At 39.0% G+C, this 24,409-nt stretch overlaps 1 protein-coding gene across 1 annotated transcript in view; it reads right to left on the reverse strand.

Moving 5' to 3' along the window:
• npepps (aminopeptidase puromycin sensitive) overlaps positions 1–24,409 on the reverse strand; it is a 233,198-nt gene that overhangs the window by 77,196 nt on the left and 131,593 nt on the right. Inside the window, exons 8-9 of the mRNA XM_043674808.2 lie at positions 24,315–24,348; positions 7,723–7,837 (exon numbers count right to left, since the gene is read on the reverse strand). Of these exons, the coding sequence (XP_043530743.1) occupies positions 7,723–7,837; positions 24,315–24,348 (149 nt within the window). The remainder of the gene's footprint in view (positions 1–7,722; positions 7,838–24,314; positions 24,349–24,409) is intronic.

Genomic DNA, 24,409 nt, shown 5'->3' on the forward strand with positions numbered 1-24,409 from the left:
GTCTTGGAAGCAAAGAACGCAGTTGAAAGGTTAAGATGGGGAGGACTAATGCTATTGTGCATGAGATAGAAGTAGGAAATGCTGTTCAAATAAAACAACACCCCTACAGGCTTAATCCTTTCAAAGCCACAGGACCAGAAGAAAGTGGATGCGATGCTCAACGAAGTTATCATCGAACCGAATCAGAGTGAGTAGAGTTCGCTGGTCGTTAGTTCCCAAACCTCTCAGGACTCAATGATTTTATGTGAACTATTGGAAGGTCGATGTTGTAACAAAAATCGGACTCATAGCCAGTACCAAGATTGAAGGACTGTATAGAGAATGTTGGACAAGCCAGTTACATCACAAAGTTGGACTTACTGCATGATTATTGGCAGGCAACTTTATCAGAGAATATGAAAGAAGTTTTGTATTTGTAACTCCAAATGGGCTACATCAATTTAAAATGATGTCATCTGGAATGAAGAACACACCAGCTACATTCCAAAGACTCATGAACAGAGTTGTGGCTGGGTTAACAACCTGCATGGTCTATCTGGATGATGTAGTGATGGTACATGAGTCATGGTAAGATCACACGGTACAGTTGGCAGAGGTCTTTAAACGATTAAGTTTATTACCAGTTTTGCTTCTCTTAAAGAAAACAGAATCTGCAAAGGCAGAGCTGACGTTCTTGCATCATTAGGCCACTTTTGGAATATTGTGTGCAATTCTGGTCTCCTTCCTATCGGAAAGATGTTGTGAAGCTTGAAAGGGTTCAGAAAAGATTTACAAGGATGTTGCTAGGGTTGGAGGATCTGAGCTACAGGGAGAGGCTGAATAGGCTGGGGTTGTTTTCCCTGGAGCATCGGAGGCTGAGGGGTGACCTTATAGAGGTTTACAAAATTATGAGGGGCATGGATAGGATAAATAGGCAAAGTCTTTTCCCTGGGGTCAGGGAGTCCAGAACTACAGGGCATAGGTTTAGGGTGAGAGGGGAAAAATATAAAAGAGACCTAAGGGGCAACCTTTTCACTTAGAGGGTGGTACGTGTATGGAATGAGCTGCCAGAGGATGTGGTAGAGGCTGGTACAATTGCAACATTTAAGAGGTATTTGGATGGGTATATGAATAGGAAGGGTTTGGAGGGATATGGGCCAGGTGTTGGCAGGTGGGACTAGATTGGGTTGGGATATCTGGTCGGCATGGATGGGTTGGACCGAAGGGTCTGTTTCCATGTTGTACATCTCCATGACTCTATGACCATAATATTGATCATGGAAGGTTGACCCCAAGGAACGCAAAGACGAAGGTTTCAAGAAATTTCTACTAACCTTGATGAAAGAGGTGCTTCGATTTTTGGGACTAAGTGGATTCTACTGGAAGTTTGTTCCAAACTTCAGAAGCATCATGACACGCTAACAGGTTTACTTAAGTACAAAAAACTTCTGTGGACAGAATTGTGCCAGGAGGTATTTGACAATTTAAAAGTACTATTAACCACATCAGTCTTAACTACAAAAAACTTTTGAAAAATATTTTTTCAAAAACTTTCACACCATTCAAAGTTGCAGTTGACGCTCGTGATATAGGAGTTGGAGCTGTTCTGCTACAGGATGATGATAATGGAATTGAACAGCCAATTAGCTACTTTTCAAAGAAACTCAACATCCACCAGAGAAAATACTCTACCATCGAAAAGGAATTATTGAGTTTGGTACTGGCCTTGCAACATTTTAACGTTTGAGAAGAACAACATGTCACAGACAGTTGTATACATGAATCATAATCCTCTTACACTCAGACAAGAATAGAAGACTATTTCATTGTAGTCTTATGTTACAGACTTTTAATGAACAAACTGTACATGTTGCAGGTCATAAAAATATGATAGCAGATGCATTATCAGATTTAAAGCATAAAATATTGATAAGATTGAACAGATACATATATATATGTGCACAAATTAATATGAGCTTAGATACTGTATATCACAGTAATGGGGTTAATTAGACAAAAAATGAAGCCATCTTCATTTTGTTCTTGGGGGGAGGGGGGGGGGGGGGGGGGGGGGGGGGGAAGAGAGGTGTTATGAAGTCGAAGGCGTGTACTGTACCTTTAAGGATGAATGCTGTTTTGCACTTACGAAGCTTACAGAGCTTACACGAACCTGTCATATGACTAGCTAACAGTCTCAGAGTGTACTGAAAAATTGAAAATATGTAATATGTAATATTTGGCTATGAAATGGATACCTGTTGACAACAATTCGAATTTAGCTAATCAGTTTAAATTATGACCCAGGAAAATAAAACCCAATCTAGTTTGAGTTTGTTGTTTTTGTCAACCTGATGTTTGGGGTATAAAGCAGCAGGCATTTTGAAAATTAGACAGAGTAAAGCACAATTGAGAGACTGCCATTCATATCACTCTCTATCAAAGGTACCTTTTTCACATGAAACATCTTTGCAATAAAAGATAGAAGACACGCAGGGAGATCTTCAGCCGAATGAAGCAGGACACCAGGGACTACAGCTGCTGTGTAGTTTTGAAATTAAATTGATGTAATTTTAATACAGGTTTTTATTGGAACAGCATGTTGTTATAGAGTTAGAAGTAGATAACAAATATTTAAGAGAAAGGAGGCTTAGAGTTGTAAATAGTTGATGTTTAATGTTCACTTTTAGAGTTAAGGAATAAATTGACATTATTTTCTTTAAATAGTGAAATTTGGCAGTTCTATGTCACACATTTTAACATATTACGAGGAGAAGTGTGCTTTTCTTGGTGTTTCATTTAATTAGCAGAGGGTTCACTGCAGTGTCATAACAGTACCTGGAACGCGTCGCCAGCAGAGGTAGTAGAGGCGGGCACGATAGCGTCATTTAGGATGTATCTAGAGAGGTACACAAATGGGCAGGGAGCAGAGGGATACCGATCCTTCGAAAATAGGCAGATTTAGATAGAGGTTCTGGACCAGCACAGGCTTGAAGGGCCAAAGAGCCTGTTCCTCTGCTATAAGTTTCTTTGTTCTTTGACATTCACACTGGCAATAGCTGTCTTTTCATCCCAAGTCATTTCAGCATTCAGAAAGATAATGTTTCCTCTACAAAGAGGTAAGGATGGCACAAACTAAAAAGGGCTTACAAAAATGCAAAAAGGAGCACAGATCTGCCGACTGAGAAAGATAGCAAGGTGAACAAATGGCCATAAAGCAGTTGAAAACAGCTACTAAAAATTATTATAATAAAGGAAACTTGCAAGGGTTATCACATTGAATAAGAATACATTTTATAGTTACAAAGGGAAAGTGGGTGGTCAGGAGCAAAACTGGCCCACTAAAGACTGAAAATGAGGACATGGTCAATAACAGCGTCAGAGACCCGGGTTCAATTCCCGCCTCAGGCGACTGACTGTGTGGAGTTTGCACGTTCTCCCAGTGTCTGCGTGGGTTTCCTTCGGGTGCTCCGGTTTCCTCCCACAGTCCAAAGATGTGCAGGTCAGGTGAATTGGCCATGCTAAATTGTCCCTAGTGTTAGGTAAGGGGTAAATGTAGGGGTATGGGTGGGTTGCGCTTCGGCGGGTCGGTGTGGACTTGTTGGGCCGAAGGGCCTGTTTCCACACTGTAAGTAATCTAATCTAACTTTGGGGAAATGGCAGACATGTAAAATAATTACAGAAGTTGCTGGTAAAGCTAAGTAGAATTATGGAGCATCTATGGAGAGAAAGACGACTGAACATTTTGGGTCCAGTGACGCTTCTTCGCCAGACCAGAAATGTTAACTCTGCTTTCTCTCTACTTATGCTGCCAGAATGCTGAGTTTTTCTGATAATTTCTGTTTGTTTCTGAATTCCAGCATCTGCAATTCTTTGGTTTGTATGCTGAATAATTATTTTGCCTTAATACTTACAGTAGCAAAAGGAGGATAGCTTGAGTAAATCCTGAGGAAATAGTGGATCAGGAACAGAAAGTGAATAAAACTAACATAAGTAAAACACTGAGAATGAGGAAATTAACAGAACTTAAGTGTGACAAACCCTGACTTGGCAGTTTTCATCCGAGGGTGTTAAAATAGTAGAGGGGATCACAGTGCAGATGACCTAACTATAATCATTCAGAGTTCCCTGGATAAAGAAGCGGTTTGTTTGATTAGATTAGATTACATTACATTATAGTGTGGAAACAGGCCCTTCGGCCCAACAAGTCCACACCGACCCACCGAAGCGCAACCCACCCATACCCCTACATTTACCCCTTACCTAACACTACGGGCAATTTAGTATAGCCAATTCACCTGGCCCTGCACATCTTTGGACTGTGGGAGGAAACCGGAGCACCCGGAGGAAACCCATGCAGACACGGGGAGAACGTGCAAACTCCACACAGTCAGTCGCCTGAGTCGGGAATTGAACCCGGGTCTCTGGCGCTGTGAGGCAGCAGTGCTAACCACTGGGCCACCGTGCCGCCCAGTAATTTGGATTGGAAAATTTCATGCCACTTTGCTTTTTGAGAATGAAGTAACAGGAAAGACAGGGAAGTTAAAAAAGGAGTTAGCCTAACTTCTGTATCAGGAAATTGTTGCAGTCTATAATCAAGGATAGGGTAACTGAACACCTTGAAAAATTTTAATCAGGGAGAGTCAGTGTGGATTCGTAACAGGCAGGTCATGCCTGACAAATTTCATTGTACTTTTTTTAAGCAAGTGACTTAATTGGTGGACAGGGAATTAAAAAAAACTTCACAGGTTGATGGCATCATGGGCTGGGACAGCACTTATTGCCCATTCCAGAAGTCAAACACACTGCTGCGGCTCTGAAGTCACAAGTAGGTCAGACCGGGTAAGGTCAGCAGTTTCCTTCCCTAAAGAACATTAGTGTACCAGATGGGTTTTTCCTGACAATTGATTTTGGATTCATGATCATTAGACTCTTAATGCCAGATTTTTACTAAATTCATCTGCCATTGCTGCATTTAAACTCAGGTGCACAGAACATTACCTGGGTTTCTGGATTAACAGTCTGGTGATAATACTAATAGGCCATTACCTCCCTTTATGTAATGTTCATGGATGTCATGTATATGGACTTCCAAAGAGGTGTGATGAAGTCCCATATAAGAGGCTGTTGCTAAGGTTAAAGCCCACGGAATTGAGGACAAATTACTGACATGGCTGGGAACTCAGTTGAGTGGCAGGTTACAGAATTTAGGTAGAATGGGTAAGTACTCAAATTGGCAGATGTGACCACTGATGTCCAACAGGATCTATGTTGGGGCCCCAATTATTCACCTTATTTATAATGACTTGGGTAATGGCACAAAGTCATAGATCCAAACTTGCTGATGACACAAACTTAGGCAGCTTTGTAGACTATGTAGATGATAGCATTAAATTACAGAAGGATACTGATAGACAAGGTGCATGGGCAAAGCTGTGGCAGATTGAGTTCAATATAATAATTGAGAGGTTATTCAACTTAGACTGAGAAAAGGATAGATTTGGGTACTTTTTAGATGGTATGAAGTTAAATATCGTCGAAGTTCAGGAAGATTTGGGGGGGGGGGGGAAGAGGTTCAGGTGCATAAATCTTGAAAGTGCCACAAACAGCTGCAAAAAATAATCAAATAGCTAATGGAATGCTGGTGTTTATATCTAAAGGACTGCAATATAAAGATTTAAAGTTATGTGACAGCTATATAAAATGCTAGTTAGACCCCACTAGAGTACTGCAAGCATGTTTGGGCACCACATCTGAGGAAGGATATATTGGCCTTGGAAGGAATATTATGCAGATTTACACAAAAGTTACCTGGGCTTCAGGGTTAAGTTATGAGGACAGATTATACAAATTAGGCCTGTTTTCTCTAGAATTCTGTAAGTTAAGGTGCGATCGGATTGAAGTCTTCAAAACATTAACAGGAAGAGAAAGGATAGATAAATAAAATATTTCCACTAGTTGGAGATTCTTGAACTAGAGGGCATAGTCTGAGACTTAGGGCTTGGACTTTGAGGCAAAATGTCAGAAGCAGTTTTGTATACAAAGTGTGGTTGAGGTTTGGAACTCTCTATGACAAATGGCAGTTGATCAGTTGTTAGTTTTAAGTCTGAAATAGATAAGTTTTTGACAAATGGAAGTATTAACGAATATAGCCAACGGTAGGCATATCAAGTTTGGCCACAGATCAGTCATGATATAATGGCACAGCAAGCTCACTGTGCTGAATTTTCCACCAGTTCCTAATTTCCCAATTGGAACCTAATAAAATGGAGCCCAACAACATATTCAGCGAGTATTAAAATGTTGACAATAGGCTTTCCATATCAAGTCCAACAGAATAAAGTACAGGAAGACAACCCTTTATCTGAAATCCCAAAAGCTCCAAAGTCTAAAGGTTTTTTTGCTAATTATTTTCTCATTAATAAGGTTGTTTGGCGTGCAAACAGTTAACTCAGGTCCACACCCACTCGATGCATGTCACTCAGATGCAACATGCAGGGGCATGGTCCAGCACTGGCAGGCCTCAACTTTGTTTCAGGGCCCGTTTTACTCAAGTCAGTCTGTTCTTTGGAAAGAGTTTTTTTTAAAACAATTTTACCAAACTGTCACTTATTCTGAAATTCAAAAAATTCTGAATTCCAAAACCCAGCTGGACCTGAGCATTTCGGATAAAAGATTGTGTACCTGTAAATTGTTGTGCATATTATATTGATATTTATACAGTATATTCACACTGTTATAATCAAATGTTGCATGAAAATCCGAAAAAAGTGCTGCTGAATTCACACTAAACCTTAATGGACTTACTTTTATAGATGTCTCGTGAAAGTGTGATCTGGCAGTGGAATGACAATATTCAAACTCTAATGTTGCTGCCTATACTTAAGTACTTGCATAATTTCAACTCCTTGGGTCAGCAGACAACATACACAGATATACAAGTACAACTTGTGTATCAAGCATGCCAGTTTTGCTTCAAACATGAGACAATATGCACTGGTACACATTTTTAATACTGACTGACATAACCACAATATCTGAAAACTATTCTCATGTTGGATATACAAAATACAAACAAATGATCAGTATGTTAGGCAGCATCTGTGGGATAGAGAAACAGTTAACTTTTCAGGTTGAATACCATTAAAAATCTGATTTATATGATGACATAGTGATGTTGGTCTGTTCTGATAAGTCACAGATGCTAACTGTTTCTCTAGCCACATAGCCTACCTGACAGGCTGCATGTTTCTAGCATTCGCTGTTTTCATTCTATTCTGGAAAAGGGTAGGAAGTATAAAAGGTTTCAACTTAGAAGCTCCTTGTGGGGAATAAAATTTACAATAACATTTTATGGAGGTAAGAAAGAAATTTTACCACCTTTTGTCAGACACACACCAGGTAATTCCATTGCTGTTAAAATATACTAGCAAAAAAAGTAAATGAGGTAGTTAGAAACTCAGTAACACATACAACCTAAAAAGAAAGACTTCAGAGAAATGAAATCTACTACCTTTTGTAGTATGAGACCTTCTGAAATCTGTAACACCGATTGTTTTTAGCTTGAATCAGACTTTGCAATTGTGACTGAACCATGAATTACCCTGAACAGTGGTTCACTGATACACTGAAATTCTGTGTCGCCTGCAGGAGTTTGCCTGGAGACACATCTTTGTTCTGTTTTCAGTAAGATATGAGCTGAGTTTTAACAAATACAGCCTTATTTTACAAAAATGTGAATATTACCATGGTGACTAGATTTCCAAACCACTGATGAGCAAGTTCATGGCCAACTACCAAAGCGACCCACTGTTTTGATGAAGCACAGGAGTTTTTGGGATCAATTAGGAGAGCCGTTTCTCTGGAGGAAATGAAAAATAAGAGATATATTTCAGGAAGTGAGAAGAGCATTTTGAAGGTAAATAATTAAACCTATAGAGCTTCTAAAGATATTTCAGGGTAAATTTACAGAGTATTTTTTGCTTACTCCACTTTGTAATTACACCAAGGTCTTGTATGTCAGGATCTGTGCTGTCAGTGCTGTTTCCATCACATTAATTCCAGAATTCAAACAGTGTGGAATGATGTTCAAGAACGAAACACACAGTCCATCCACTTCACTCATCTCAATACTGATCTACTAGTATATTGCAGTACCAGAGCATGTCCTTAATAAAAGGACAATTCAGTTGTCTAAGTTTGTTAGAATCCTCAAAACACATTAATGGAGTTCAAAAGTGTACTTCACATTAAGTTGTACATTTAGTTCTGACTGAAAAATTAAGTTCCCACCCAGATCTAAATTCTAAATTGTAAAATTCAATCTCACTGACCCTAAAATTTAAAGTGAATGGAACTCCTGGTAGTTTTGGCCATTAAGCTTGAATAACCGAATCATACGGCTAGCCTGGTCTCACTCCAACTTTGAGAACTAAGTTCTGAAGAAGGGTCACTGAACTTGAAACATTAACTGTTTTTTCTGCACAGATGCTGCCATCTCTCCTGAGTTTTTCTCGCAATTTTTGTTGTTTGTTTGAGATACTGATGGCAGTTAGAGCAAAAGTATGGATGCTGTGCCCGAGGGAGGGGAAAACAAAGTAGGATTCTGGGTTCTTACAGGTGCCTACTTTTCCATTTTGAGCTATTATTAGTAATTGGATACCAAAACCAAATGCTGTTCAATTCAGAGTGTTGATTTCTGAATTGTGAGGAGAAACATGTGAGACAGAGTGGTGCCAAACGGCTTTGGTTGACATCGAGTATTAAAATGTTATAAGTGCTAGGGCAGCAGAGGCAAGGAAACATCCAGAGCCTGCAGACAGAAAGCATCCATCTCTCCCTCTCTCTGTCCATGTGGGAAAAAGACAGAAAATGCCAAAACATTTTGAAGACTTAAATCCACCTGATCAACCGCTGAAGGATGACAGCCACCCTATAGCCAACACCATTTATTATTGCTAAAATCAAAAGAACTGATAGAAAATAACTTTCTACACCTTGTGTCTAGATTTTTAATCTTTACCCTGCCAATGTTTTTTAATGTGTGGTATCAATTTGTGTTGTGTCTGGAAAATTGAATATGTGTGTGTATGTGGGTTGTTAGAAGGGGTACACTAAGTTGTATAGCAATAAATTAGAAATTCTTTTTGCTGAAGTTAAGTCTGATACAATAAAGAGTCTTTTTTTATTGTCAAAGCTGGTAGAAATCAGGTGACAGCTTATTGGACATTAGGACAGAATTATCAACACACACTTCCCATTTAAGTTGTGGCAATATTTAAAGCTTTGGACACATTTAAGAATTGCAGCATTTTAAATGTTATGAGCAATGGGATAATAAACTGCTTAAAATGTTCACAAGTGCAATAGACTTGAAACCAATTGTGGTTCGTATTTGACTTAATGATAACTTGTCAAGAAAAATGTTCTAATTTACAATTGGTTCTTCCAAGGGTTTTGATCAGTTCGAAGAACATGTCATAAGAATGAATTGTACCAAAGTACAAAAGCTTCTTAAAGTGCAGAAATATCTCGATGAAGACTTCTGAAATTTTTAGAAGTAGGTTCTCAGATATCTTATTTGATTGATTTCAATTCGGTATGTGGAGTACGAGTATGGAAGATTCCTCTTCCTACTACTTAGATGCTTAGTGGTGCATTGTAGCACTGTCAGTGTATATCAACTTAGCATAGATCCAGTTTGCGACACATGTGGAGAATTATTTGAACTACTGCAGTGTAACTAAATTTTCGTGAACCATTGATAACTTTCATGAATGTCCTTTTATAAAAGATCAATTAAATAAAATAGCTGTCTGTTAACTAGCTCCTAGAAATTACAGAAGCATTTCAGGAAGATTTTTTGGACCTCAAAATCAAGTAGGATATTTCGAGAAAGGTGGCAAATAGAGTTTGCATATTTTCTTCTCAGGGAGCTGGAGGATGAGGGAGGTGAAATATAAATATTAATTGAAAACACTTTAAACCAACTTTTTAACAAATAGTTACTTAACGGCCAACGCTGCATTGTTTTTTAAGCTTGGTTATCAAGCGTAGCTGACCAAACATAATCCTGAATAGAGAATTTATATTAATACATTTAGAAATTAGGAATATTAGACTGCAGAAAGAAAGCTTATTAGAGGTAGAAGGAAAAGAGTAGGTAGGGAAAGAACAAACTTTTCATAATGGAAAGATGTAGGGGTCTCTTTGGTGGACTATTCTGTTACTAAATATAAAAATGAGGGATGAGGAGCAAAGTAAATCCAAGATGATGCCAAATTGAGAATATGGGAGATTGTGTCTAGGACCACTAGAAACTACAGAAGGTTACAGATTGAAAAGCAGGATAGGCAGCTAAAAGCACAAGTCTTGCATTTTACTGGACTTTTCATGACTACCGGACATCTCAAAGGTTTCACTAAAAAGGAAGTATTTTTGAAGAGTAGCCACTGATAGCTAGTTCCCACAACAACATTGTACTAATGCCCAGATCATTATCTTTTTGTTATGTTGAGTGATTCGTAGAAGTCATAAACGTTTAGGACACAGAAAAAGACTATTTGGTCATTTGTATTGGTGCTAGCTGAACATTGAGCATTGTAGATTAATTCCACTTTCCAGCAATTGGTTTGTACTCCAGGCAATTTATAAACAAAACTGAAGGTTTCTGCCTCTACTAGCTTTCCAGTGAGTGAGAAGCAAACCAGACACTCATTGGTTGAAAACCATTTTTCCTCATCTCCCCTCTAATTGTGGGCGGCACGGTGGCACAGTGGTTAGCACTGCTGCCTCACAGCGCCAGAGACTCGGGTTCAACTCCCGCCTCAGGCGACTCACTGTGTGGAGTTTGCACATTCTCCCAGTGTCTGCGTGGGTTTCCTCCGGGTGCTCCGGTTTCCTCCCACAGTCCAAAAATGTGCAGGTTAGGTGAATTGGCCATGCTAAATTGCCCGTAGTGTTAGGTGAAGGGGTAAATGTAGGAATATGGGTCTGGGTGGTATACGCTTCGGCGGGTCGGTGTGGACTTGTTGGGCCGAAGGGCCTGTTTCCACACTAAGTAATCTAATCTAATTCTTCCACCTTCACTTTAAATCTATGCCTTCTCATCTGTGATTCTGTCAAAGCAAGCAGGTCTTTCCATTCACTCTGTCCAGAATTTTACACATCTCAATCAAACTTACCCTCAGAATCCCCTGCTCCAAGCATAACAATCCCAACCTATCAAATCTTCCTGCTATTTCCAACCTTGTAACATCACCATAAATCTCTTCTACACTCTCCCTCGCCAATTACGTCCTCTGTATTATAACAACCAGGACTGTACACAGTACTTAATTGGTGGCCAAAGTTATGATTTATACAGTTCCAGCATAACCTCCCTATTCTTACATTTTGTACCACAGCTAATAAAAGAAAGGATTCTATACACATTTTGGAATCACCTTATCAATTTGTTCGAACACCAGCGATTCCCTCTTCCAAGCATATTGCTTGTGGGGAAATACCTCTTTTAGCATAACTGCACTAATGTTGAGCAGAAGACGAGGTCTCATGCCACACTGAGTCAAATGATGCTTCCAAGTTACCAAATGTAATGATTTATGCCAGGAGAATCAAGGGACTGAGTGTTGTTCTGGCTAGTTGTCCAACATTGACATTACTATAATTCAATTTGACTATATTTTACTGTTGCATGAATAACCTACCACTATACAGATTAACTCCATTAATAATCAAATCCTGCTTGAACACGGAGATGATGTCTACATTGCATGTCGTCAGACACAGCACCATACCCTAGCACATAGGGCCAGTGTTCATCAACTCCAGCTGTGCAGGTAATATGGCCAATTCATCTGGCATTGAAGATTTGCATTAACTCTGGTGTCGGGGATATTGTTAGTCTCAATACTTGCTGGGCGAATGATTTCTATCTCTGGATCTTTCGGATTCGCATTAGTTAGTTATTTCTCTCAAGCCACCTGCTTTTTGTGCCTAGTACAAAGCCAAAATATTTGAACTGGCTCTCTGGGAGCTTGACCCCATCCCTTCACACTGCTGCTATTGTTTCAGCTTTTAAAAATACACTCCAAAGCCTCAAGCTATTCACTTGGAACATACTGCTCATCACTTCTGTCTCACTCTCTCTTTATAGAAGAACCAGGACAAAATACTCCTCTTAAAGCCAAAATATCAACACAACTTTCCCCTCCACTTTATAAAAATGATCAATATACAAAGATAACTTCATTTATAAAAACCTTTAGTCTTATGTTACTAATACATTACAATATATATACATTATATACACATTTCAACGAATGTTTGCATGCTTACAGTGAATACTACAGTCCATTTTAATCAATTTTTTCCTGCCACAGAACATCTCAGTCTTCCTTCACAGTCTCGACAATGTGCTGGTAATTATCTTCTCTTGTTCTGCCACATGCATAATTTTCAAATTGAATGGCTACAAATAATAAGCTCCATCTAAACTGTCTGAAGTTTTTATCCTTAAATTTTTTCCCAAAGCTTTAAGTGGTTATGATCAGCATATACAATTGTTTCAGACACAGTACTGGCAACATAAATGTTGAAATGTTGCAATGCTAACAGCAAACACATGGCCTCCTTTTCAATTGTGGAATATTTCTGTTGATGAATACTCAGCAACACTATTTTCTCGTAGTCTTCTTGCAAGAGTACAGCACCAACACCCACTTGCATTTGTACTGATAGCCACCTTGAATGGCTTTGTAGTTAGGTGTGACTAACACGAGGGCAGTGGTTAACAGCTTTCAGGTTGTCACATGCCTTTTGACGCTCTTGCTACCATGGAAATTTTCTGCACCTTGTCAACAGGACAGTCAGTGGAATAAGCACACTGCTAAATTTTGGTATGAACTTTAAATAAAAACCATTCAGTCCCAGGAACTGTAGTATTTCCCTCTTCAGTGTGATGGGAAAGTTCTAAATAAACTTTGTTTTTATATCCTGTGCAGTCATTCGTCCATGACCAATAACATAACCCAGGAGTATGACTTGGGCTTTTGCAAATTCCCTCTTAGGAAGTTTATCACCAAGCCTGCTTCCTGAAGTTAGCTGAACAATTCAACAGACCTTCCAAATACTCCTTCCACATCTCACCAGACCATCCATGTACACAACACAACAGGGTAATCCTGAAATGACTATTGGTTATTCTTTGAAATGTGGCTGATGCATTCTTCATACCAAATTACATAACATTAAACTGGTACAGTCCATTCGGTGTCATGTAATCAGAAATTTCCTTCACTCTTTCAGATAAGGTCCTTACCAATAAGTGTGCTTCCAATCTCTTTCTGAACCTGTGCCAACTTTAGAGGGTTACGTTTATAACGATACTGTTTAATTCAAACAGCAATTCCTAGATCTACATCATGACAGCACTGGAAGCAAATTGTGGGCTGGAGCCTGGGGTAGGAGGCAGTCAGAGTCCTGGAGGTGAGTCGTGGGCCACAGCCCAGCACGTGGAGGCAGTTAGGCCCTGTGTTCTGAAGCCTGGTAGGCACTGATTCAGTGAAATAGGTCAAGGACTGTAATTTGAGTTTTCTTAAAGCTTTGTATTCCTTCACTAGGCTTTCTTTTTACTCTTTCAATTCTGTAACAAACACAAAGTATCTGTACCTAGGTACTCTGTGCCAAAGCAGTGACATTACGAACTTTTCACTGCACTCATTTGAGTGCACATGACAATATTCTAATTGATGCGTAATTACTTCCCAGCTTATTCCCACCATGTGATTGTAATAATCCTTTCAGGTCATTTCAATTTTCCTCTGGAGGGGAACTCCATAACTTAGCCCAATTTGAGAACTTCCTCATTGTCCAGTTTAACTGGAGGAATGCCAAATTTACAACAATCATTGGTTCTTCAGACTGTTGCAACGAATAACACATTCTCCTTTTGCTTTATCTTCCCTATCAAAATACCTTTTGAACATATTCACCTGACACACTGATTTCTTTCTATCTGGCATTCTTATTAAATAATTCAGCTCATTCAATTTCCTTTCGATTTAATAAGGCCACCAAACCTTTCCTTTATAAGGTTCACTGACCACTAGCAGTAACACTAACATTATCTCCACGAGCAAAGTTGCAAATTTTTGATTTCTTGTCTGCTTCCTGCAACATCATATGTTTTGCTACTTTTAAATGCTGTCTCGTCAACTCACCTACTCTATTTAATCTTTCCCTAAAATTTGATTTGGTCTAAACATGTGGTCTCTGAACTGACTTGCCAATTTCTCTTGAAATGATTTCAGCGATCCACTTACCTAATGCCCAAAATTGATTCATTATGTACATGCCTAACTGTAAAAAAGGCAAATGGAACTCCTATATCCCAATCCTCTGGATAGTCTTGACTGTAAGTTGTCAACATGGTCTTTTAAGTTTGATACCACTGTTCAATGTTCTTTGCAATTCTGGATGGTATGCAGTGGATTTTATTTCTATCCAAAACTTCCTTGAATAACTCTTGAACCAATTGTATCTCTGTGGGTAGTCCACATTTAGTAAAACATTTGAGTGACTCTTCTACAATCCTTTTAGCTGTGATGCTGCATAATGGAACGGCCCCCACTAAGTTAGTAGACACATTTGTTATGGACAACAAATATAGTTTCCCAATTTTTGTTTCAGGTAGGGGTAGAGGTCCTACGTAAAAGGTTCCTCAAATACAGGAATAGGTATTAAGGGTGCTGGTGTTATCACTGACTGACGTTTTCCAATTAGGTGACATATGACACGTCCAGCAAAAATCAACGACATCCTTATGTAATCCAAGCCAAAAAATATGTTTTTGCATTTTGACTTAAATTTTCTTTGCTCTCAAATGACTTCTTATTGGTAATTCATGTGCAAGCCACAATATCTCCTTTTTATAACTTACCGGTAATACAACTTGAACTTCTGCCGATTTTTCATCTGCCTGAATGTGTGATGGTCTCCATTTTCTCACCAAGACAATTTCTAAGATTGTAACATTCTGAGGTACACAGATTCTTTTTCGGTGTACACTTTTTGATACAACTGCTTTAGTTTTTCATCTTTGTTGCAATTCAGTTAACTTCTCTGAACTAAAAATATCCACGTTGTCCTCCACCTGTTTTTCTCTAACCATTTGCTCAAACATGGTTTCTGATAAATTGAACTTCAACTTTATCTTTATTCTACGATTTCTCCTCCTGTTCACTTGTGGCTTTGTGACCTTGTTACCAGAGTCAGGAAAAATCCCACAAGATACTTCCTTTATCACCTCAGTTTCCTGATTTTCCACTGGCTTTTCAACTCCCACCTGTAAACCAGCTACATCAATACAAAGAATAAACTATTTCTGGAACACAGAACTTCTCTATTACTCCACTTTTCGCTGGACTCCCCAATCTCACTTTATATAATGGAACACTGCTCTTCTCACATATTACCACTTTTTCTAGAAATACACCTCCCAAATTATGTATCTCCTTATCTCTCACCAAAGACGGACTTATTCCTTTACCTGCTCTCCTAGTACATGAGTTAAATCTTACCAACGCAAGTAAACTCTTTAAAAAGATTTGGCACTTTCTTCTCAACAAACTCTTAACCAGATTGTACATACTTTTGGCTTTATAGCTTCCACTGTGTTTTCCTTTACCACTTTAACAAAACTCACTGGCTTATCCTGTTTTCCCACATCTGTCTTCCCAGTGGCCTACTTTATTACTGTGAATACACTGAGCATTTTTATTTCTCTTTCCCCTTTACGAGTTTCCTTTTTACCCTGTGGCAAACTACCTTTACTATGTACAATGAGATCTCCTTTTCCCTTAACACTTGAGGATTTCTCTTTTCCTCAGTTTCTATTCCTCATGGATTGAAATTGATGTTGAAAGCCAAATTTTGATTTATGAACCAATTCATATTCATCTGGCATTTCTGCTGCTAATCTTGCAGTCTTAACCCTCTGCTCTTGCACACAAGTGCTCACAACTTCAGGAAGAAAATTTTTGAACTCCTTCAAAATAGTTCTCTAAGAGTGTTGTATGTTTGGTAAATTTTCTAGGCATTTATTCAAAGTTATTTCATTTGATTCTTTCAAACTCTATGTACGTCTGACTAAGTTCCCTTTTTAGATTTCTTAAACATTGCCTATAGGCTTCTGGCACTAGCTCATTCGCACTTAAGATTACTTTTTTCATCTCACCATACTTCCCAGATACCACCTCTGACAGTAATGTAAATAACTCACTATCTCTACCTACTAACCTTGTTTGGATCAACAATATCCACATGATTAATAGCCATTTCATTTATCTAGCCACTTTCTCAAATGAAATGAAAAAGGCTTTTACATCCTTCGCATTGAACTTAGACAATGCTTGGACATACTTAAACAGATCCCCAACAGGCCTTTGGCTATGATGGGATTGCTCTCCATCACTGTCCTCACCACTACTCCTACCTTCACCTCTACCTCCACCATTTTCAACGCAGAACTGGTACTGCAGATGCTGGAGATTAGAGTCAAAATTAGAGTGGTGCTGGAAAAGCGCAAATCAGGCAGCATCCGAGGAGCAGGAAAATTGACACTTCGAGCAAAAGCTCTTCATCAGGAATGTTGAAGGGCATTTGTCCAAAATGTTGATTTTCCTGCTCTTCGGATGCTGCCTGACCTGCTGTGCTTTCCCAGCATCACTCTAATCTTGACTCCACCATTTTCAGGCAACTTTGAGCTTTCAGTTCCAACCTCCGAAGTTCGAAAACTCTTTCCATTCTTCTACTAGGACCTTCCTTTCTGTTTCTTTTTCCTTTGCTTTCAATTGAAAAGGAAATGAAACAGTTTAAATTACATGTTCAAGTTGCTTCGTTTGCAATTGAAGTTTAGCCACATCCAAAGATTCCAAAGACATTTCTCACAATTGTAAATGTCGAGCTATTGCTGCAATTTCCTCTCCTTTTCACATGGATAAAAGCAACCACAGGTCGTCTGCCAACTCCAAAAGCTTTGCTTTGCTAACTTTCTGTACAACTCCACAAGTGACTTCTTCCATCCCAGGAGTCAGAGTCATAGAAACTCTTAGTGACTGAAAGAGCCATTTCAACACAGTGCACATTCTATTTAAATTAACCAAACAACATCTGAAAAAAAAAGTGTTAGTTCTATAATCCTAAACCCAACCTAGAATTAGAGATGTTGATCCCAACAAGAGACCCCAATTAGTTATAGACCAAACTAAAGCCCCTTAACATATATTAAGAAGATAACCTAGAACCCAACTTTTTTTTATTTTTAAAAAAGTATAAGGCGTTATGTTCTGGATGTAATTCAAGTGGCCAAACTACCAGACTTGAAGCAAAACACACTATTCTTACAGTATAGTTAAATGCAGACAAAGTAAGAATTAAAAAATTAGCTCAATTGTAACTCTATTGAAATATTTAACAAGACTACATATGTTAACCACCACTGATTAGCTGTTCCAAGATAATAATATCCCATAAACATAAGGCAGCACAGTGGCTCACAGCACCAGGGACCCAGGTAAGTGGGCAGGTCTGGTGGGCTGCTCTGGGGCTTGGTGATGACTCGATGGGCTGAATGGCCTGCTTCCACACTGTAGGGATTATAGGATTCTATAAACACACTTGGCAAAGGCAAATTCAGTAAAATAGATAGTCTCATCACTAGCAGCTGGAAACAGACCCAATTTTTTATTTGTAACAGAGAGCAGAATAACAACTTCCACATCCAGCTTCAAGACTCCAGCAAGTGCTAAAAGCTAAAACTAAAATCCTGGTTCTGTGGGAGCTTGATTTCAAGCACTTGCAGTCTCTTTATATCACCTGTCTTGCATTTTTCCCAGATTTGGGATAATACTTGATGAATCTATTGTCTGGATGTGCCATGTGCTTTCAAATAATCACAGCTGGAATTTGTACTTCAGGCTTTAATAGGCTGAGCGCACCATTCCTATTGTTGGAGTACAGAAGACCATCAGTTGTATGCGGTGGAAGGTATTGGATCTGTTCAATAGGATTTTTGATGATTTGACCAAGTTTGAGAAGTTCAACATTTCTGACAGGATCCAATGGGAGTACAACCTAAGGATAACAACAGTGTTCAGGATCCTAATTTTGCGTGATCAGAGAACAGCTTCTCTTAGGCCTGCCATCCAGCCCTCAAGCTTCTCCTGCCAAGTACTTCTCAGTGGGATGCAGGATTTGGATTCACCCTTAATCATCCAGTTCTTGTTGCGATTGTGAAGACGTTTGTCCCCTTATGGGTGAAGTGAAAGCCTTTTGATTTTGCAGTGTTGATGTTAAGTCTTGTACTTTGACAATAGTCATTTTATGTCTACTCAATGATCCAGATTAATATTCTGTTCCATTCGTCACGGGAGTTGCCAAGGAGAATTATGTTGTCCGCAAAGACCAAAGCAGAGCAGTTGATTCTTCTGCCTTCCCAGGAGCATGGAAGCTTCTTAGGTGGCCCTTTTTAGGGAGTACACCAAAACAGCCAATGCAATATTGAAAAGAGTGTTGGTAAGAGTGGGCTGTCGTGTTTTATTCCCTCCTCTATTTTTATTGGAATGACTTAGTTCTCCACTTTTCCACCATTATGGTACTGTTCAAGTATAGATCTTATCATTCTTTGCTGTTCTTTCATTGCCTTAAGACCCTCCTAGTCATTAATAGTTGCCGGCATGGTGGCTCAGTGGTTAGCACTGCTACCTCTCAGTGCCAGGGACCTGGGTTCAATTCCAGCCTCAGGCATCTGTCTGTGGGAAGTTTTCACGTTCTCCCAGTGTCTGTGTGGGCTTCTTCCTACAATCCAAAGATGTGCAGGTTAGGTGGATTGGCATTGGAAATGCAGGGTTACAAGGATTGGGTGTGGGCCTCAGTTGGATGCTCTGTGAACTCTGGGTTGAATGGCCTACCTCCATGCTGTAGAAATTCTATGATAGTTCAGTGATGCTCTCCATTAGCTCAATGCCAATGGCCCTGATATCGGGATCACCCTAGATGTCCATGAGTTCTTCAGCCTATGATGCTTCATGTCACATAATCCTGCCTGACATTTCATGCTGATCAAAGCCAATCTCATTTATGAACTTAGTTCAAGCAAACTGTGCTGGTTTGGTTAGGTAGCATTCTGCTGCTACATTTCACATAGTGGCAGGCTGTTGAGTGATATTCTCCACCCTTATTCTAAATGGTCTATCTGTTGCCCGTCAGCAAAACAGGCCTACTGTCAGGAGATGGCAGCCACAAAGCATGCAGAACAACCAACTGGTGATCACTACTTCTCATGCAAAAATTCAACCACATTGTGATTCCTTGAATATAGGTCACATGTTTCAGATATTTCACAGCTTAATGTTTTGGCAACCTTCTCTGATGTGCTCCCCTTTCCTCCATTGAATTTTTGTACTTTTTGTCGTAGGTTTGTATTTCTGTGTAGATTGCCTTTTTAGTGAATGGACAGCTGCTTAGGCTTTTCTATTACATAGTCACTGTCTACTGCGCTACCGACACATCTGGAATGACTCCTAGACTTGGAAAGTAAAGAGTCTAGTGGGCCTCTGATCCACGTGAAAGAGGATCGTTTACTAAATTTGGCAGGTTCAGGGCTGTAATTTAGGTAGCATTAGCTTTTTTTGTTTTATAGACCAGCGCTATAGATGCAATCATAAGGAGGTTGTTTGTCCAGGATATTTCCCAGTGGACTTTTGTGGGTCATAAGGCCCTTCCACTCTCTTTCAGTTGATACCATCCTAAGGCTAAGCATCCGATCAATGCGGATCTCCTACTTTTTATTTTGGAATGCTTCAGCCAACAATAGCCAACTATGTGCAGTATTGTTTTTAGGCCAACAGGGACACACAATTTGTCACTGAAGCTATGAAACCAATTAAACCTCTTCAGAAAGAAACTAGCCAGAGCTGGCTCTCTTACAGGATCCAATTAAGAGGTTCATAGTTACTCCTATCAGAAAAGTAAGTTCAGGGACTTTTGAACATTCACACTAAAGTCCCTCACTTCCTCGACAGCTCTCAATATTTTCTTGTTTATTGTATATTACTTTGATTTGCCCAAATGATCTAGTACTTCTCCAGGTTGAATTACATTTCACACTTCTCTGCCCATCTGATCAATTCATTGATATATTACTGCAATCTATAACTAATTTTCTCATTATCAATCTTGCAGCTAATTGTGGTATCATCTGCAAATTACCCAATCACGTTCTCTTTGTTCAAATTAGTAATATGTGCCACCAAAAGCTGGGGACCAAGCAGTGAGCTAGCCCAAAAAGGCAGCTTTCCAATTGCAAAAGTATTTGTCAACTAGTTTCTTGCCACTGAGTTAATTTTGTAAACAGCCTGCAACATTATGTTGAATCCCATGGGCTTCTTTTCAAAACCAGCCTGCCATGTGGGATCTTGCTCGTTCATCTAGATCACATCAAGTGCATTATCTTCAATCCTAATTACTTCCTCAAAAAATTTATATCATTAGTCAGCCATAATCTTCCCTCAACAAATCCATGACAATTATTTGTGATTCTGAATTGTTTCCGATTTGCCCACTACCGAGGATAGTCTATGGGTCTGAAATTTATACGGACTTTTCCCTTGCTCCCTTTTAAAACAAAAAGCCCAAAATTAGCAGTCCTCTAAACCACCAACATCAAACTTCCATCAAGTGAGGATTGGAAAATGATAGTCATAATTTCTACATTTTTCTTCCTGGATTCTTTTAACAGCATGAAGTACATTTAAACTAGCCCTAGCTATTTATCCACTTTCAAGAATGTTAATGCCATTATAATTCCACACCCCCTGTGTTTATCATGTGCAATACTTCATTCTCTGCCTCCTCAACTACATCTACATTTTAAAAAAAAAACAAAGAAGACAGGCTTAAAATCTTCTGCAATTACACATAGATTAGATTCTTTTATTGGTGGTACTTTCCTTAATTACCCCGACACTGAATGTATTGCTAAAATTGATATTTGGTTGATTTGAATCTGCCTTCCTGTTTTTGCTACCAAACTGGATAAGCTCACACTTATTCATTTATACTTCATCTGCCATACATTTGTCCAACTTGTCTAAATCACACTGAAGCATCTTTGCATTGTTCCCACAGCTCCCCCTCCCATCCAGTTTAGCACGGTCTCCGAATTCAGAATTAGCTTAGCTCCCTCATATAAATCATTAACATTATTGTGATCCCTGCAGTACCACTGGCTGCTACTAAAAAAAAAGACTCATTTACTTCCTACAGTACTTGCAGTTTCCCAAATAGTTCTCTATCCATGATTGTATACAATCTCCAATCCAATGTGCTTTCATTTTACATGCTGATTTCTTACATGGAACCTTATCAAAAGCCTCCTAAAAATCGAAGTAAAGCTACCCACTGGCTCCCCCTCATCAACTCTACTAGTTACAACTTCAAAAAATTCCATTTCTTTTTGTAAATCTATATTGGACTCTGCCCAAACCTGCCACTGCTTTCGAAGTACCCTGCTAATAAACCTTTTTACAACGAACTGTGGCATTTTCCCCACTTCTAATGTCAAATTAAGAGATCTATAATTCCCTGTTCTCTCTCTACCTCCATTTTTTAAAAGTGGTATTACGTTAGCAACCTCCAATCAATAACAGCTGTTCCAGAGGCTACAGAATTCTGAAACATGGCCGTCAACGCATCTGCTATTTCTAAGGCGACTTTCTCTACTTGTAGGTTATCAGGCCCTGGGTATTTGGTCTGCCACTTCTTTGATCCCCATTATAATTTCACTTGTTTCTGAATGCAGGAGACCTACCTTTTCTTCACACACACACAAACTTGTGCAATCAGTTTATACGTTCCCAAAAACTTGCTCTCATACTCTTATTTTCCTCCTCTTAATCCTTTCATCCTCCTTTGCTGAAATCTAAACTGCTCCCTATCTTCAGGTCTGCTACATTTTTTGGACAATATGTATGCCCCTTCCTTGATCTAACATTATTCTGGATTTTTCTCATTAGCCATAGTCATGTCACTGCTTTCTTATTGTACTTTTTGACTTTATCGCTCAACCTTCTATCCGCCTCTTGGCTTTTGGATTCTTAATGTCAGGCATAAGCGTTCTTTTTTCTTGCCTTATCTCATCATGTAAGCTTCTTGATATCCAGGGGGCTCTAGAGTGTCTGTACACCTTCCTTCCTTTGTGTGAAGACTTTCACTTTAAGAACACCTGAATTTCCCCTTTAAATGCATGCAACTACTCTGACACTGATTTACCTTCAAGTAGCTGCTTACAGTTCACTTTTGCAAAATCATTCCTCAGCTTAGGAAAATTGTCCTTGCTCCAGTTTAGAACTCCAAGACCTGTTCTATCATTGTGCTTTACTGTAATTTTGGTAAACTAGTAGAATTATGAACATGATCACCAAAATGTCCTCCTACTGCTACTCCTTCCACCTGTCAAGAGTCCAGAACTGCATCTTAGCTTGTTGGACTTGCTATATACTACAACAAAAAGTTCTTTTGTATGTACCTTAATAATTCTGATCTCTTGATTCATTTAATTCTAAAACTATCCCAATTAATATTATGAGATAAATATTGGCTAGGAAGAAAATAGAGATGGGTCTTTCACATTCAATTGAGCAAGGGCTCCAATTTAACTTCTTGTCTGAAACATGGCAGCTCCATCAGTACAGTACTCCTTCGACAGCTTTGACCTTTGTGGTCAGGCCCCGGAGCAGGTTTTGAACTTGGAACTTTGTGACTCACGCGTGAGAGTGCTTCCCACTAGGCTATGACTAACTTAGCTTGATAACAATGATGATTATTGGTTGAAAGGATGGTGAAGGAAAAGAACAATATTTGAGATAATAGAATAAATTAAAAGGGGAGTACAAAAAACTCAATAAAAAAAGACAATTAAAGAATTAAATTTTCAGCAACAAATCCTGGGAGTGGAGAATTTTTAGAAAATTTTTCAGGCAAATTAGTTACTTGAAAAATATGAAAGGGACAAGAAATGGGCAGGAGACTGGATGTAGCCATGTGGAGAAAGACTGTGGTACAGACTAGCTCCGGTCTTTTAACACTCTGATTTGATTAAAGAGAAAAGGATGCTGATTAAATTTGAAAGGTGACAAATTAATGAAGCACATATTTTACAAGCCTCCCACTTCAACAAAATTAATATAGTAAAAGCAGTTTAAACTATTTAAAGGACCCTTACAGGCCACGAGAAAATTGTACAGCACTTTTGCTTTTAATTTCTCTCTTCTGGAATGTTTATATTTGAAGAGGACTAAATAAGTGTAGATAGTTATCCTTCTAAGCAATATAATTACAGAGGAACTTCAATTATCTGGCATTGAATTAATTGAATATCAGAATTTCTGGCAAGATCGCAAAGTCCTGATGCTTGGTTAAACTATGTTATCTGGCATTCGATTATCCAACCGAAACATTCCCCGCCCATGTTCTTCGGATAATCGAGATTCCTCTGAAGTGACCTCTTGGATGGTTCAATGGAAGACCACCTTTGCCCATGGAATTGTGACCAGCAAAAATCATTACAAACAGGAGGCCAAAGGCAGAACAGCTTAGAATATATTAAAAAAAAAACTTACCTTGCATTTACGAGACTACATATAAATTTCTGACCATTTATGAACTACGTGGCAGCACGTAATAAAACAAAATTAGAATGGTTACTTTATACAGACTGGCACACACTTTTCAGCTCCCTCCTGTTCATCTGGCACATAATCTGCAAAGTACCTGCCTTCATCTTTTACACAGAGGATAGGCTCAGCAATATAAAATAGGCTAGTCCATGCCTGGACAGACAAAACTTATTGAAGGAAAAAGAATACAGCATACACATTGTTCCACCATTCACCTTGTTTTGAAAAGGACAATTTTAAAAGTATGGGTAGAGGGATTTTCAAAAGACTTTAAAAAAAGAACCCATACAATCACAGATGGCTGTAATGATCAGAGGGGCTACCTGTTCTCTCGTTATGGAAGCAAGATTCCAGTCCCAGTTTGCAGCTCTCTCTCTGTGAAGCCCGAGACGTTACTTAACATTGAGGCGAGCATTTCTGTAGTCCAACTGAAATTTTACTCTGCTAGAAATTAGACTCAAGATCTGTCTAATTTTTAGTTTTAACATAACTGCTGAAATTATTTCCCAGAGAACCAGCATTCACCATTACAAACCAACTGCTTTTTTAAGGTCCACATTGCATAGAGTTATACAAATATAAACACATTTCAGCAAATACCTGTATGTTACAAGGCCCCAGTTTTCCATGGCACCTGTGAATAAAAACAACACCATGAGGGATGGCAAATTTGCGGCAAAGGATGACAACATACG

Source organism: Chiloscyllium plagiosum, unplaced genomic scaffold (assembly GCF_037043375.1).
Source record: "Chiloscyllium plagiosum isolate Xiang-an unplaced genomic scaffold, Cpla_swu_hap1 HiC_scaffold_32, whole genome shotgun sequence".
Taxonomy (NCBI): Eukaryota; Metazoa; Chordata; class Chondrichthyes; order Orectolobiformes; family Hemiscylliidae; genus Chiloscyllium; species Chiloscyllium plagiosum.